Genomic DNA, 15,741 nt, shown 5'->3' with positions numbered 1-15,741 from the left:
TCGGGCGCGAGATCTATGTTTCTTGGCGAAAAGTCGACAACCTCCCAGACCAGTTGAAGAAAAAAAAAATACTCGCATAAATGGCTCGCATGACTCGCATGACTCGCATGACTCGCATGACTCGCATGGCTCACACCGTGGCTCGCATGGCTCGCTGGCTCGCAGATTTAGCAGACCCGATTCACTGACCTCGAAGAATTTTTTTCTCAACCATTTCCTGCCCGAGCTGTGGCAGCCCTGACTTTATTTTAACAAATCATGAATTCAATGTGTTAAGACTTAATTGCTAAAACCCATCCTGGGGCTGCCATAATCTGCTAGTTGGAGACATTGAGACATAAAATTATACCAAAGAAGTAACAGAGCAAACGCTGTCCTTTAAACATAATCTTATGGATTTTTATTTTTTTTCTACTGCATTAAGATAAAAAATAACAGAATAATCAAGTTTCTAGTATTTTTGGGAGAAAGCTTCATTTTAATTTTAACTCTATACAGACCATATTCATAAACAGCTTGTTTGAATTTTTAGTTAGGCACCTTTCTAAGGGATAATGAAGTCACTCAAAAACACACACAACATAAATTACATTTTATGCTATAAGGGTGTTAGGTGTTAATGTTGTTCATAACTAAAAGTGTAGCCCTTTACAAGGTTGACACAATACTTTGACAAAATTTAGATATTGTTAGTATTGAGCTACCTTTGAAATAGAATATCATAGTTTCTCATTTTAAGCGTTGATAGTAAGTTTTGATTCTCTTCATAAATTACTTTGAAGGTGTTGCAAAATTCAAAGAATCATTCAAGAATACAGTCTGCTATTTTTTTTTTTCATACCATAAAGTTATATGCCTGTAATACCAATGAACAGGGAAAATAGAAAAAAATAATCGAGCTACTGGTCAGTCATGTTTCTTTGTAAAAAAATAACTTGTTTCATTTGAAGACGACACAAATTGAACCAGAACTTCACTCTTATGTCTAACATAACTAATTTAGAGACACAAGCAAAAAATATATCATACATTCAAAATACTTATAAACATGTATGAACAGAGAAGAGACCTTTTCCCCATCAAGAACTCAACATTACATTAGATATGGGGGATGTTTTATGTATATACAATTCTGATAATCTGTATATTATTGATAATAATTTAATAGTCATACATCATTTTATAACATTTGATCTTATAGCATGAAGACTTATAAACTGAACACGCCATAATACACATATAATAGTTCTTTGATATCGTTTCTATATTTTGAGTATATTTCTTACAATATTGTATTTTAAATAAAATAAGAATAAAAATTAAAATCTTCATTACACAAAAGGTACAACAGAATGCAACAAAACATAACAGAATGCAGTGACGCCAGTTTGCCTTACACCTTCTGTTCCCTGAAACGTGTTGGTACCAGGAATTGAATATTCCTTTTTTAAATAGAATCAATAGAAAAACTAGATCAAATTGAGTGATAACTGTTTGACAAGAACTCTCCTCAAATGATCTGACTAGATAATCCTCGTCTGCCATTCATGAAGTTTATGTTACATTCCATCAAAATTGTAAATCAAAATACATAAATAGAGATTTTTATCTGGGGCACATACGATCTCGTTCCAAGAGTCTTTGTTCCCCTTGACCAGCGGTCGGAAAATGAGAGCTCTGGGAACAATCATTTCAAGCATGTGCCATACATGCAGACTGTGCAGTGAAACCGGATGGGCAGAATTCGGTTATTTCCTTTGTTATTTCAAAATGGTTACTCCTAGAGCTCTCGTTTTCCAACCACTGGTCAAGGAGAACGAAGACTCTGGGAACGAGATTGGGACACATATTGTCCACATACAAAAAGTAAAAGGAAATAAAAAAAAAACTAAAAATAGCATAAATTTCAATGTTTAACAAACTCCTGGAAGCATGTTTAAAGTGCACATATTTCACCAATGAATACTTAACTGATAAATATAGTAATAGCCGATAATAGTCTACAGCACTTGTGCTTTAAAGATAAATTAATACTTAACAGTAACTGCCACCCTATATCAGTTGGTACTAAAATTTAATGGTATCAAATGTGCAATCATCAGCAGAGAAAACCTGTCAGGTGTATTAATTTACCCTTAGCAATACCAGTTTAATAACTGGTAGAGGGGGGGAGGCCTGGATGAAAAATACTGGGTTTGGGGTCAGAGCATATGGCTGACTGAGCAAGGTCTGAGCGTCCTGATCAAGAGCCAAATATTTTCTAGTCCAGCCCAAGCTACCCCAGTCAAAAAGTGTTTTAACATACCAAGAATGTGAGACATTTCTTGAGCTTGACTTGGTAAGAAGCTGTGAAAAATTCCTGGTGACAATTTTGAATTGTGTGATTGCACACGTCGAATGAATTGTTGATATGTGCTGGGCTGAATGGTCTTTTCTGGGCTGGCTAACATTAACTTCTCCAGCCTTACACACATCAGTTTGTGTGATGTTTTTTTCATAGGATTGTGAGTGTGTCTTATGGTGGTATGATAAATACAGTAATTTTACTACCTACGTGCTCTCTTTAAATTGGCCTTAAGTGTTTATGAGGAGTTCCAAAATGAACTCAGTATCCCCCCATGTTTTGCTATAACTTGAATGATCAGCATGATATGATTGTAAACACATAGAGTTTTGGTTAGGTTAAGACACTTACTAAAAGAGGTTCAAAGTCACCAAAATTGTCAATCCTCAAGTATTCATTTGATACCACCATTATTAGCTGATATTGGGTAATGTGACCAGTATTGCTAATTTAAGGAGCTCAGTCACCTTATTTTAAGCTATTTTGGCCACATACAAAATTACCAGTACCTTTAAATTGAAGGAAACATGAAAATAGGAGTTCTACTAAAATTGAAAAATACCAAAGAAAATAATAAACCTTAAAGGAACAAGGATGGTGATGGATGGAGAAGATTAACATGGTTACAAAGGAAGAAATTTGAAAAACTTAGGCTTAACTTTTAAAGATGCCCAAATAGTGACACAGCTCTTTTAAACATACTTAAAACACTTTGACTTGTCAGCAGGTAGTCTTGTTTTAAACAGGATAGAATCTGCTCTGAACTGTGTCCTTAACAGTGGCATGTACCCATACACCTCCACAAAGAAATTGATGCATTTGCTACGCTCTTCAAAGTGAGTTTTATCTTCCCAGAGGGAAACAGGACAGTTTGGGCATGAGAAGGTCCAACGTGATGTCACCTGAGTAAAATACACAATTTCCATTGAAAATATTGTAAGCTAGAAGTGTTCATTGACTGGGTCAGAAGAATTCACAAGAAAAAGCTAACAATGTGCAAAGAAAGTCCTGTTCAATAGCCAAGGGTTAGTCATAGTGGATTCTGTGGTCAGGAACATGGATTCTGTCAGTCACATGCCGAATTGGCAGATTAGTACTGTTAGTAAGAGATCAGAGTAAGAACTCAGAGTAAATTGTTTTAATGTTAGCTTTTTAATTAATGAAGATTTGTGTTACTGGGACATTTTTCCAAGCCAGTAAAAATGAATATGAAAGTTTCAGCTTGCCCTTATAAAAGGCAAGCTGAAAGGAAAACTGATTCTCTTTGCACCCTGGTTAGGTATGTCCAGCAAACCTGGGTTGTTTGAAAGGTGGACAACGCTACCCACTGGATAAATCACTATCCAGTGGATAGCATGGTTTGTTTTGTCAACATTTACCCACGAATAGTGATTTATCCAGTGGATAGCATTATCCAGGCTTTGAACAACCGGGGCCAGGCCTCTGTCCACATTATACAGTTTTACACAACCACCCCCACCAGTCACCAATGCAGGCACAAATTCTCTATTTTGGATAACTTGATTTGTTCTCTGATAAATACATACCTTAATCGGGGGTTTTCTTGTGATATGAGAAACCAAGAAATTCATTGCAAGGTCTTCGCAGTTCATGTACTCATCTACTTTATCTCTTATGACTTGTGGCATCCAATGTGTGTACAGATATCCATAATACTATTAAAGAGAATAATAATCTAGTAAACCCAAATTAACAGTCATTCAGATCCATGATTGCCACATACATTGCTTTTCAAAGTTCCCTGACTTTTCCCCAACTTTTCCCTGATAAAAATAATCTTTCCCTGACCAATTAATTTCAAAATGTCAGGTATACATGTAGTAGCAGCTTCTTGGCAGTCCCCTTAAAGCTGTCCTTTCCACACACTCATTAAGACTAAACATTTTCAAAAAAAAGGTTCCTTCCTCATTAAGAATTAGGTTGGCCCCAAATGTTCCTCTCAGCCTTCAATGGTATTGAATCAGCCATGTTAAATTGTTTCAATTTTCCTGGACTTTTTCAAAATTATGTCAATTTTCCCTGACTCAAAATAAAATTCCCTGATCTTGAAGAATTTTTTCCCAGGCCATTTCCTGACCTGTGGCAACTGTGAGATATATTTGCTATTATCCTGATTCAAATATTTGGTTTTCAGTCACTCGCACTGTTTTCCAAAAAGTCTGCATTTGAGCCCAGTTGCTCTAAGGGTGGCACTTATCTCCTGTTCAGTAGAATCAAGTGAACAGGAGTATTTCTACTTCCCCGTGGATGGGATGCTGTGCCACCACAGGAAACCCACCAGCATATGTACCCACTGATACCCCTGCATAAGGAGAGGTACTGCAGGAATTAACTGTCCCATCCAAGAACACCACACAATGACCTTGGCCAGAGCTTCATTGCATCTTGGCTGCTTGATCTGAAGTCTTCAATACAAGCGATATCCAGTAAGTCGTTGCACCTCTCAAAGACCCCAGATTAAAATCAAAACTCTCATTATTGTTGAGATAAGTTAATAAAGATAGAGAATTTTAAGCTCGGTAATGAAATGCGAAGGTGAATTAATCAACACGACATGAGCGTGGGACAAAGAAAAATTCTGAGTTCCCGACAGGAATTGAACCCATGACCTCCCAAACACCGGGCGGGTGCTCTATCCACTGAGCTACGAGAACTCATGGAGAGCGAGGTCATTTAACTGAGTTCATATATGATAGGTGTCCTGCATACTGCTAGGATCAACACTATCAAATTCATCGTGAGTAGTGATAAGTTAATAAAGATGGTGAATTTTGAGCTCGGTAATGAAATGTGAAGGTGAATTAATCAACACGACACGAGCGTGGGACAAAGAAAAATTCTGAGTCCCCGACAGGAATCGAACCTATGACCTCCCGAACACCGGGCGGGCGCTCTATCCACTGAGCTACGAGAACTCATGGAGAGCGAGGTCATTTAACTGAGTTCATATATGATAGGTGTCCTACATACTGTTAGGATCAACGCTATCGAAGTCATTGTGAGTAGTGATAAGTTAATAAAGACGGTGAATTTTGAGCTCGGTAATGAAATGTGAAGGTGAATTAATCAAAATTCACCATCTTTATTAACTTATCACTACTCACGATGACTTCAATAGTGTTGATCCTAGCAGTATGCAGGACACCTATCATATATGAACTCAGTTAAATGACCTTGCTCTCCATGAGTTCTCGTAGCTCAGTGGATAGAGCACCTGCCCCGTGTTCGGGAGGTCATGGGTTTGACTCCTGTCGGGGACTCAGAATTTTTCTTTGTCCCACTCTCGTGTCATGTTGATTAATTCACCTTCACATTTCATTACTGTTTTTATACATTTTTACAATTTTCCGAAGGAGAATTTGGCTTTTAACTTAACTTTTTTTCCCAAGCTGTTTATGTGATAATATATTCTCCTCACCAGTCTACATGGCAATGTATCACTCCTGTAAGGAGATATTAGCTGCTGATACCTCACTCTCACCTTATGGTAGAAGGCAGCACCAGTAAGGACCATGGAAAGTTCACAGGTATGCTCTGAACTGTAAAGCCATTGTTTATTCTGTGAATCCCAAGCATGAAACCTTGCAGGAAATCCCACGATACGATCTCTTGCTTCTCGCCAAACTCTGAATAAGAGAAAATTTTAACAAATTCTGTTGATTATGGAGAAAGCAAGTTACGTTCTCTTCACTCTGTGCAATGTGCACATGAGCAGTTGTTTGAAGCAAATATGTTACACAAACCTGAAACCCAGGAGTATTTCATCATGTCGCATTTCTACATCATCATCAATGGAAAAAATAGCATCAGTCTCAATGACGTCGTATGGAATAAAACGGTTGTTCAAACTGTTCTTAGCTACTTTCACGACCTGTTGAAAACAGAAAACAAGCAATATGAAAAAGTAAACATTGGTAGAAATCTAATGGGATGATTAAATGACATCCATGACTACATGTAGTTAGAGCAATGCCATAAAGGTCCAAACAATCACGCTTTTGTGAGAGTCATATCTAGTCTGTCATCACCTTTATAGCAATATCTCATTGCATGGTTCAGATAACATTATTGACAGAACTTACATGAACTGGCACCCCAATGTCAGGCCATCTAAGAGACAAAGAAGGTGGCTCTGGACTATTCCACACAACGATGACTTTGTTAAGGTACGGTAACCCAACAAGACGCTGAATGGCTTCTATAAGCACTAGTTCTCTCTCGTACGTCAAAATGACAATAGTAAATTGTTCCACTGGGTAATTACCACCCAAAGCCTTGTTAAACTCTGCTCCTGCTCCGCCCATTCCATCCCCGATGAGTTCGAATCCTTTGCTGGAATTCCTAAATGGTGCTGAAGAAGGTAAAACAGGAGTAAACGGCATGCTTGGAAACATTCTGAAAGAACCTGGAGGAAAATTCCACACATTGTAGGCATCTACAACAGTTGATGTTAAATTTCGAAAGAAAGTTGGAGATTCTAACGCAAGGCTGATTATGGCATCTGGGTCTGGAGAGCTTGTAACAGGGGGCTTGGAATCACTGAAGACTGATGGTGTCGGAGAGGCAGACACATGATGAGCAGGAATTGACAAGCGGGTTCTTAAAGTGGCCAGCACAGTTTTCAAAATAACATCAGTAGTTGAAAGGTATGTCTCCCAAAGGAATCTGCCCTGTCGACGCAAGTCAAGAATATCTTCAGTTGTAATTGTTCTGAGTAACACGTTCAATTCAGGGAGCCGAGCTTGTGATAGAATGATTGCAGCTTTCCTCCAATCAATCACATCATTAAAAGGAAGAATGGCTTTGCTTGATAATATCACTGGGATAGCTCCAGATTGTAATGCCTCAAGCAGCCGGATATGACAACTGTCCCAGCTGGAGCTGGCACTGTTTGATCCTACTATTAAGGTAAAAGTTGATTGTCTAAGAACCTTTGTTCTGTTTTCAGGGCTTGCCCATAACAACCATTCACTAGTTCCCTTTAAATATTCCAATTTTGATAGATAAAGCTCAATTAAGAAGTCTCCAGCCTCTCTGGATATATCGTTAAGTTGATCACGTAGAATGGCCATCGTTTCGGTAAGATGATCAGCATGTTCCGCTTGAAAACTCAGCAAATATTTCCTTCTTGCTGGTAGCTGTAAAGCAGCAAGATGCCACACGTCTCCCTTGAGGGGTCCAATCGATGGTGGTAACACAGTGTCAAAGCCATGGCGATAAGTATTGTCTTTAAAAAATGTTGATTGAGCAACCAAGGCAAAGCCTGTATTTATGTTAAGGGATAAAATACTAGTAAAATGTCTTCTGTCTGTTTTTAGGTGTAAAAGCAAGTGATTTTTGCCATTTCCTTTCCAGTAAGGCAGTGAGTGTAAATCTGTTTCAAGTTCGCTCTTACTTTTCGGATGATGAGTAGGTTCTGTTGATCCAATAATCACTATGTACAAACAGGCTTTCTCTGGTTTAGCTGTGTAATATGGAGTGTTTTTCAACAACTGCAAAATATCTATGGCTCTAGAGTCTGAAGTAAAATAACCCAAAGGGTGCTCATAGACAAAGACTGGAAATCCAGAATTGAAAGCACATCTTGAAAAATCAAAGCAATTGTTAAGTTGGCAGTTTGATGAAATTCTTTGGTCTGGGACCGGGCTAATGTCATCCTCTGATTCCACATTAAGTTTTTGCGGCAGTTTTAAATGAGGTAGCTGTGGACAGTCATTAGCTCGTATTTTGGCAAGCTTAATAAGCTCCAGTTCCCTTTGTGCTCGAATCACATCAGCATGGTAATGTTCAGCTTGAGTTCTTGCGCTCTCTGCTTTTCTAGAAAAATTAGAAATCACTTTTAAAAGCCCGTTCTTCCTTCCCTCAAGCTGTCTTAGTTCATTAGATAATGACAATTTGATTCTCTCCTGTTCTTCAATTTCGTATTTCAATTCATCGATTCTATCAAGTAAAGAATCCGCTTTGTCAACGGGTCTGTCTAACTTGGTCCTTGATTGAAAATTAATTCGACTTCTCTCTGAAGGAACTGTTTCTTTTGCTAAATAGTAATGAGTTATTAGCGGTACCACAAGTGCAAATACCAGGAGAAATGCGACCAGTCGCCCGAGCGACGAGTCTTTGAGTTTGTACATCAATATATGCATCACTCCAAGTTAATTCTTCTGCTAACAAGAAATAAAATGTCCTGCCGACAGCCACAAGAAACATGAAGAACCACTGATTACTTGTTTGTCAAATTCGCTGTAATCGATCCAAAATTTCGACAGAAATTTAATCTTCCGGAAACATATTCCCCGAATACATCGCTGAAGGCATCAATGGGTTTAATGATACAATCACAATTTCCAAAGTGAACAGTTTTGCCAGATGTCTCTGCTCTTTATGGAAGAATTCGACAAGACTTTGCTGCTTTCTTTGTCACCAAGCTGAGTTGCATTTGTCCAAATTTATGTTCAATCACTCATCGGCAGAACCCGTCCAACTCAAAACTCGGTGAGCTAAATCGGTGCCACAAAAATCTGAAAAGATGCGAACGATTTCACGTCACGACGAATCCCTTGCAACATCCAACCACTTGACTCGCAAGTTTCAATCGTCTGCTGTATGATATTAACTTGTTTTGCGCTTTAAAGTACCGGTATCTGTAAAGCGAAAGATTCCACCAGCAGTATTTCAAAATAGCGCGATTACTTTGATGAAGGAAGACGTGATCTGATGGACGCGAAGGACTGGTACAGAATAATTGTAAACACCCGTGAAAACACACCGGGGAGGCAGGCGCGAAACTTGCGACCTAAAAGCTTACTGCCTGAATATCTTGTTTTCTCGAATCGCCAATTGCATGTTTTGTTGCAATTGTCTGCATGGAAAATTAATTGTGTTTAGAATAAGAAAGTAGCAGTTGAGTAAGTACCTTCCCCATAGAAATCATCATTTGCAGCCCAAATCAATCGAAAGGCGTTTAACTTCCGGTTTGGCAGAGTTCCGGTGCCTCCCTTGTGAGGCGTTCGCATATTTCTTATCTTACTACTTCCGTTGGACGCAATACAAAGGTGAAATCGTTATACTCTCATTAATTGAGGCAGAAAATGCGAACAAAGCAAAATATAACTGTTTTCCCGTTTCCCTCATTAACTGAAAAGAGTCTGAAAAGTAGACTTTCTTTAGCAAACCACCTAGGGGACTCCCCTGAAAGTATGAATACACAGTTCGTTTGTTCAAGTCCCCTAAAAAGGTTGATCTTTACCACTGTTTTGATGAATTCTTGTCAATCTGCACTTGGTTCATTGTTCGTGCTCTTTATCTCCTGTTCCCTCAGCGGGAGATGTCCCGATACTCTGCGGGATATCGAAACGCCTGCGGGACAAAACATCCTGGCAAAGAACTCTTGCAGTTGGAGATTGTCACTCATTATTTCCAAGATGTGATCGAACGAAACTTGATTCGAAAAATTAAGGTTACCCGCCATCTTTGAGGAATTCACAGTGTTCTCTGCTTAACGTTTTCCTGAGACGGTGAGAGTAATTGAAAATGATATCGTCGTTACCGACTTTCATGGCAAAATTAAAGAGACTGTTCATTCAAGAGCTAAAGCCTTCCCTAAATGTCGATGTCAGTAATGAGAAGTTGCTTCTTTATTAGCTGTTTCTCCTCATGATGTCCAGACAGATTAACGTACTGCTACAGACCGATTTTCTTGCCCTGCAGATGAAAAAAAAAATTCCTGAAAGCCGAAAAAGTCCCACCCCTCCCCTCTCCATCACTTTTCTAATGGTCCGTCTCTTATACAATAAGCTATGAAACCTCTCTTGTTCTGACAATAGACGACACCTTTGAACAGTGCTAATTTATCACAGAAATAGAACTTTCTTTCGACGAGGCCCCTCACTGTAACTAATAAAATTTCCATTCTGCATACATCTGTGAATATATAAAATATGGGAACTTGCTACCAGAACTATTTCCTTTTATGACAGAAAAGTGACGCTTGAAAGGAAATAGTCTATTCTCGTAGTTTTCTGGCGTACTGATAGTAGGGGAGCATGGATAAACACAGGTTTACGTTCCTCGAGACTTTTTGGATGGCCGTTCACCCTGTTTCTTTACAGTACTTTTTAAAAGCTAAAATTTACACCTTTCGTGCTCTTTTTACAAGAATTTCAGCTGCATAGCGCTCGGAAAGACAGAGGAAAATTTGCGAGATTTATAAAAGCGAATGTTCAAACGTTGGCCATAAAAGTTTCTATTATATGCTTTTGGCTGTCCACTAAGTACAACATTAATAAATATTCATATCAAGTTCAGGAATTGGGTTGGTGATTACTTTTCAAAACCGAACCACATAGATTCTGATGTAATTATAATTCAGCGCTTGAGAGCGTAAGCCGACTGCCCGTGAACCTGTCGTGAAATTTGTAGTCCGGATTTACGAGGTAAGTCCAGCTTGGATTTAAGATAAGTGTCACTAAAAAGAGCTGCTGTAGGCCTTAAACTTCTGCATTCTGTCGAATCAAATTCAAGCGCAAATTCAGTTCAGTTGTCTTCATCCTGACATGTTTAGGTCCTTTGTTGTTAGGTCTGTGGGTGATATTGGAACCAAAACGTTCCAAATCTCCTCAGTAGATAGGTTAGTGCAATAGGCGGTGAAAAAGCTGAAAAACAACAAAAAACAGCTTTGTAGAAACCCTGTAGTGGTTTGCCTTGCCCAGCTTGGGTATTATGTTTGCGTTTCTAACAACCAGTGTCACCAGCAACGTGAAAAATTCTGATCGCCCGGCATATATTTAGCTTGTGTTTGCGCCGGTTCCTCGTGTACGCATCTCACTGCATTGGTTCCTGTAAGTGGAAGTCTCTATTCGACGAATATCCACGGTTCCGCAGGCAGTTAAGATGTTCATGTACTCATAAAAGCTAAGATAATTTCTCATTAGACGAACACTCGTCTTATGGCGGACACAATTGCTCGCTTCTAGTGCTTTCGACACACACTGTGAACGTTTGGCGCGCGTTGTCAATTTGCTATTGAAAATATTCCTTATAAGAAAGCGCACTTGCGTAAGCGGGTCGCTTTCTGGACGTGTCATTTTCCTATAATTGTGTTTGGGTGGGTGAACGTTCTTGCTTCAGTCGAAAATGAACCACTATAAATTTATTCCGCAAATGACATAGGTGTGTCGATATTGTGCGTGGAAGCTTCCGAAATACAATGCAAAACTTAAGTGCTCGCTTGAGGCTTTTAACTCCATACTTGGAACATGTTCAGCCGGTTACTCCATGAAAACGAAGACTTGCTACTTATAGAAAGTAGCAGCAAATGGGAAAGCTGATAGCTGCTATGTATTAGTGAGACTGACCAGCTTTCAGAAGACGTCACGTGATCTAAAATGAACAAATAACATACAAGTCAAGAAACCATCTGAGTTACAGAATCGACCAGACTTAAAAGAAAATAGCTTTTACAAGGTTACCGTTAAGTTTCTCTTTAATGGAGACGCGAGCTTAGCTTAGAAATACAAATCCTTTCCTTCAAAGCTTTAATGGTATTACATTTTTAGTTTCGAGTTCGTTGTAATGGCAGACTGATTACGCTAAAAAACATTTGAAATGTCGCATTTAAATATTTTGGCCCCAAACCACAGGACTCTCACTCTGTAGTGTTTAAGTTTTGCTAGCACTACCCATAGACCACTTTCCACCGTTATATCCACTCTTGATATCGTGCATTCTCGAAAGAGAGGTCGAAAAATGGAGATCGAGAGATTTTTCACCCACTATAGATGCTACATATAATGTCCGGCATTTCCTACAGCTCGGCTGCAGACGCTAAAGACACCGTATATTCTTTTCTAGCAGCCTGAAATGTCCGCAGGGCAGAATTGACGGTTGTACTTTTACGGTTCATAAATATGAGCATCTGAAGCAATCTTTGTTTGTGCACACGGCCCATTAGACGTTAAAACTATTTGTCCGCTGGTTAATACTGAATAGCAGTTAGAAACAATTTGTTCTGTTTTTAAGATCTTGTAGACTCTTGAGGAGAAATACGATAATTATTGAGCTACTATATCGTTAAGAATTTGTTACGTACTGTCAAAAGATTGGTTATGATGACAATCTTCCCACTAGAAAGGGAGTTATTTTGCTTTTAAGGAGATAACAAAAGCGGTCTGCAACTTGGAAGGGATTACAAAGTTTGCGGAATGTATGACTCCATAAAATAAACCCTCTTATTAGTGCAATGTAGAGGCAGCTGATGATAGCAGTTTTTAAAGTGTGAAATTTCAGTTGTTATGCATTAAATGCTTTGAGAAACCTTTATTGTACAAATGTTTACGAAACATTTTCAGTAAACTCAATTCTGTCATTTCACCTGAGAGTAACCAATTTAGATTTATTACATCACTCAAGCCGATGTGTTGTTTAATGGCAAATGCAACACAACCTCAAGGGTTTGAATGTAATGTTTCAATAATTCAACTTAAACAGAACCAAACATTCTGCCAACTGTTTCTGAAGTGTTTGTTAAAAAAGATCTCTAGCAATACTAACACTGCAACTGGTTGCCATTGTAGTTACTACTTGGGGGTCTTGCAAGTTGAATACATGGCGCTCAGGGAACGGAACATACAGTCTTACAGGGAATTCTGACTTGACATGGTTGTAGTTTTCAGTTCAAAGGGTCTTCAAGTGTTACTTCATGTAATATGCTTCTGGAAGATTGAATTTCTCTTGAAAATTACTCTCAAACTGGCTTGATTGCAGCAATCTTGACACGCCATTTATCACTGATACTTCATGTTCCTTCTTTCCGTCAGCAGAACAAGAAGAAATAACTTCATTGTATGATGCATGTGTTAATGCACAAACTGAAAGACTCTTCGTTTGGGCGACTGTTCACTTTTCTCTTGCTATATACACTTGTGATAACGCTAATAACTCAATATTATTTGGCAAAAGAGAGAGCTCCTTTAGGAAACACTCAAATTAATTTGCATTCTTGGACCAAGCAAGACGGGGCCATTGACAACACAGTTTCCTTAGAAGACAGACTTGGTGAATTGAAAACTGCTTTGATTCGGGCAGAAAGGGAACTCGAGCTTATTAAACTTGCCAAAGTACGAGCTAACGACTGTCCACAACTACCATACTTGAAACTTCCTGCGAAACTCAATGCGGCACCTGAATATGACAATCATAGCTCACTCCCAGACCAGAGAGCTTCCTCAAACTGTCAACTATTCGATTGCTTTGATTTTTCGAGATGTTCTTTCAGTTCAGGTTTTCCAGTGTTCGTCTACGAGCGTTCGTTTGGTAATCTTACTTCAGAATCCAACGTCACGGAAATTTTCCAGTTGCTGAAAAGAAGCCCTTATTACACAGCGGAACCAGAGAAAGCCTGTTTGTACATAGTGATTGTTGGGTCGGTCGAACCTGCTCGTCATTGGAAAAGTAAGAGCGACCTCGAAACGGATTTACACTCATTGCCCTACTGGAAAGGAAATGGCAAAAATCATTTGCTTCTTCACCTAAAAACAGACAGAAGACATGTTACTAGCATTTTGTCCCTTACCATCAATACAGGCTTTGCCTTGATTGCTCAGTCAACATTTTCAAGTAACAAAATTTATCGCCATGGTTTTGACATTGTGGTACCACCATCGATTGGACCTCTCAAGGGAGACGTGTGGCATCTTGCTGCTTTACAGCTACCAGCAAGAAGGAAATATTTGCTGAGTTTTCAAGCGGAACATGCTGATCATCTTACAGAAACAATGGCCATTCTACGCGATCAACTTCACGATATTTCCAGAGAGGCTGGAGACTTCTTAATTGAGCTTTATCTATCAAAATTGGAATATTTAAAGGGAACTAGTGAATGGTTGTTATGGGCAAGCCACGACAACAGAACAAAGGTTCTTAGACAATCAACGTTTACCTTAATAGTAGGATCAAACAGTGCCAGCTCCAGCTGGGACAGTTGTCATATCCGGCTGCTTGAGGCATTACAATCTGGAGCTATCCCAGTGATATTATCAAGCAAAGTTATGCTTCCATTTAATGATGTGATTGATTGGAGGAAAGCTGCAATCATTCTATCACAAGCTCGGCTCCCTGAATTGAACGTGTTACTCAGAACAATTACAACTGAAGATATTCTTGACTTGCGTCGACAAGGCAGATTCCTTTGGGAGACATACCTTTCAACTACTGATGTTATTTTGAAAACTGTGCTAGCTACTATGAGAACACGCTTGTCAATTCCTGCCCATCATGTGTCTGCTTCTCCGACGCCATCAGTGTTCGGTGATTCCAAGCCCCCTGTTACAAGCTCTCCAGACCCAGATGCCAAAAGCAGCCTTGCGCTAGAATCTCCAACTTTCTTTCGAAATTTAACATCAACTGTTGTAGATTCCTACAATGTGTGGAATTTTCCTCCAGGTTCTTTCAGAATGTTTCCAAGCACGCCGTTTACTCCTGTTTTACCTTCTTCAGCGCCATTCAAGAATTCCAGCAAACGATTCGAACTCATCGGGGATGGAATGGGCGGAGCAGGAGCAGAGTTTAACAAGGCTTTGGGTGGTAATTACCCAGTGGAACAGTTCACTATTGTCATTTTGACGTACAAGAGAGAACTGGTGCTTATGGAAACCATTAAGCGTCTTGTCGGGTTACAATACCTTAATAAAGTTGTTGTGGTATGGAACAGTCCAGAGCCACCTTCTTTGTCGCTTAAATGGCCTGACATTGGGGTGCCAGTTCATGTAAGTGAAATAATTATGTTATCTTACCAACTTATCTGTACCAACAGGTAACGCATTAGAGCATGATCGACTGCGGGACTGCCGGAGCGGTTTCTTTTAACTTAGATATGTAGTGGCCAGGCATTCTGCAATCTAACCGTCAAAACTATACGCGGAAACATTTTATACCATTATATGCGTTATCTCCTTTTGTCTTTGCGTTACATATAAACAGATCGCTTTTAATAAAGGGCATGTGCATCGTTCTGTTAAAATAATAATAATAATACTTTATTTATATAGCGCTATTTCTATCGCTATCCAATAATGCTTTACAATGATTTTAAAACATGGGTAAATTAAAATAACTAATAAAATAACTAAGCTGTAAACATCAAAATGAAAACAAGGAATAATAAAACCTTAAAACAAAAACTTACTAACTAACTCTCTTTACTATTCAATTCAATATATGACGAAAAAAAAATGTTGCACTTCAATAAACATTTTCTTCCTGATAACATTCCCTCGCATTCCCTTTATTCCCAAAGCCAGCACACAAGTACCCTTTGGATACCTATTTTTTTTACTATCATTATTTGTTCTTGGTGTTTATTAAATGTCTGTTTGTTGTTT

The 15,741-nt window shown here is 38.9% G+C and overlaps 2 protein-coding genes across 3 annotated transcripts in view; one reads left to right on the top strand and one right to left on the bottom strand.

The window, feature by feature from the left end:
- Positions 1 to 377: 377 nt before the first annotated feature.
- Positions 378 to 9,165, bottom strand: LOC110049120 (exostosin-3-like). Its single transcript, XM_089271084.1, has 5 exons — positions 6,448 to 9,165; positions 6,109 to 6,236; positions 5,847 to 5,991; positions 3,892 to 4,020; positions 378 to 3,246 (listed from the first exon to the last, which is right to left on the bottom strand). Exons 1-5 carry the CDS (start codon positions 8,506 to 8,508, stop codon positions 3,037 to 3,039), a joined length of 2,673 nt encoding a protein of 890 aa, XP_089127210.1. The 5' UTR covers positions 8,509 to 9,165; the 3' UTR covers positions 378 to 3,036.
- Positions 9,166 to 10,472: 1,307 nt separating this feature from the next.
- The window catches only part of LOC110049121 (exostosin-like 3), a 23,571-nt gene continuing 18,302 nt past the window's right edge, over positions 10,473 to 15,741 (top strand). The window contains exons 1-2 of one of the 2 annotated variants that reach the window (XM_089271568.1): positions 10,473 to 10,797; positions 13,180 to 15,126. In XM_089271568.1, coding sequence (XP_089127694.1) covers positions 13,207 to 15,126 — 1,920 coding nt within the window. In that variant the 5' untranslated portion in view covers positions 10,473 to 10,797; positions 13,180 to 13,206. The remainder of the gene's footprint in view (positions 10,798 to 13,179; positions 15,127 to 15,741) is intronic. The other variant, XM_089271567.1, reaches the window with a different exon arrangement.

The sequence above is a fragment of the Orbicella faveolata genome, unplaced genomic scaffold, assembly GCF_042242905.1.
Source record: "Orbicella faveolata isolate gen_17 unplaced genomic scaffold, um_ofav_v1 contig_34, whole genome shotgun sequence".
NCBI classification, from domain to species: Eukaryota; Metazoa; Cnidaria; class Anthozoa; order Scleractinia; family Merulinidae; genus Orbicella; species Orbicella faveolata.
The sequence above is the reverse complement of the archived record's forward strand: the minus strand, read 5'-3'. Positions and strand labels throughout refer to the sequence as shown.

What these genes read in the sequence shown, in the direction of transcription:
- LOC110049120 (XM_089271084.1), bottom strand. Translation starts at nt 8,508, where the DNA reads ATGCATATATTGATGTACAAACTCAAAGACTCGTCGCTCGGGCGACTG. An exon ending in ACATTGGGGTGCCAGTTCAT is followed by an intron (nt 6,237 to 6,447) that starts GTAAGTTCTGTC and finishes TGTTTTCAACAG; the next exon opens with GTCGTGAAAGTAGCTAAGAA. An exon ending in GTGCTGCCTTCTACCATAAG is followed by an intron (nt 4,021 to 5,846) that starts GTGAGAGTGAGG and finishes TCTCTTTAATAG; the next exon opens with TATTATGGATATCTGTACAC.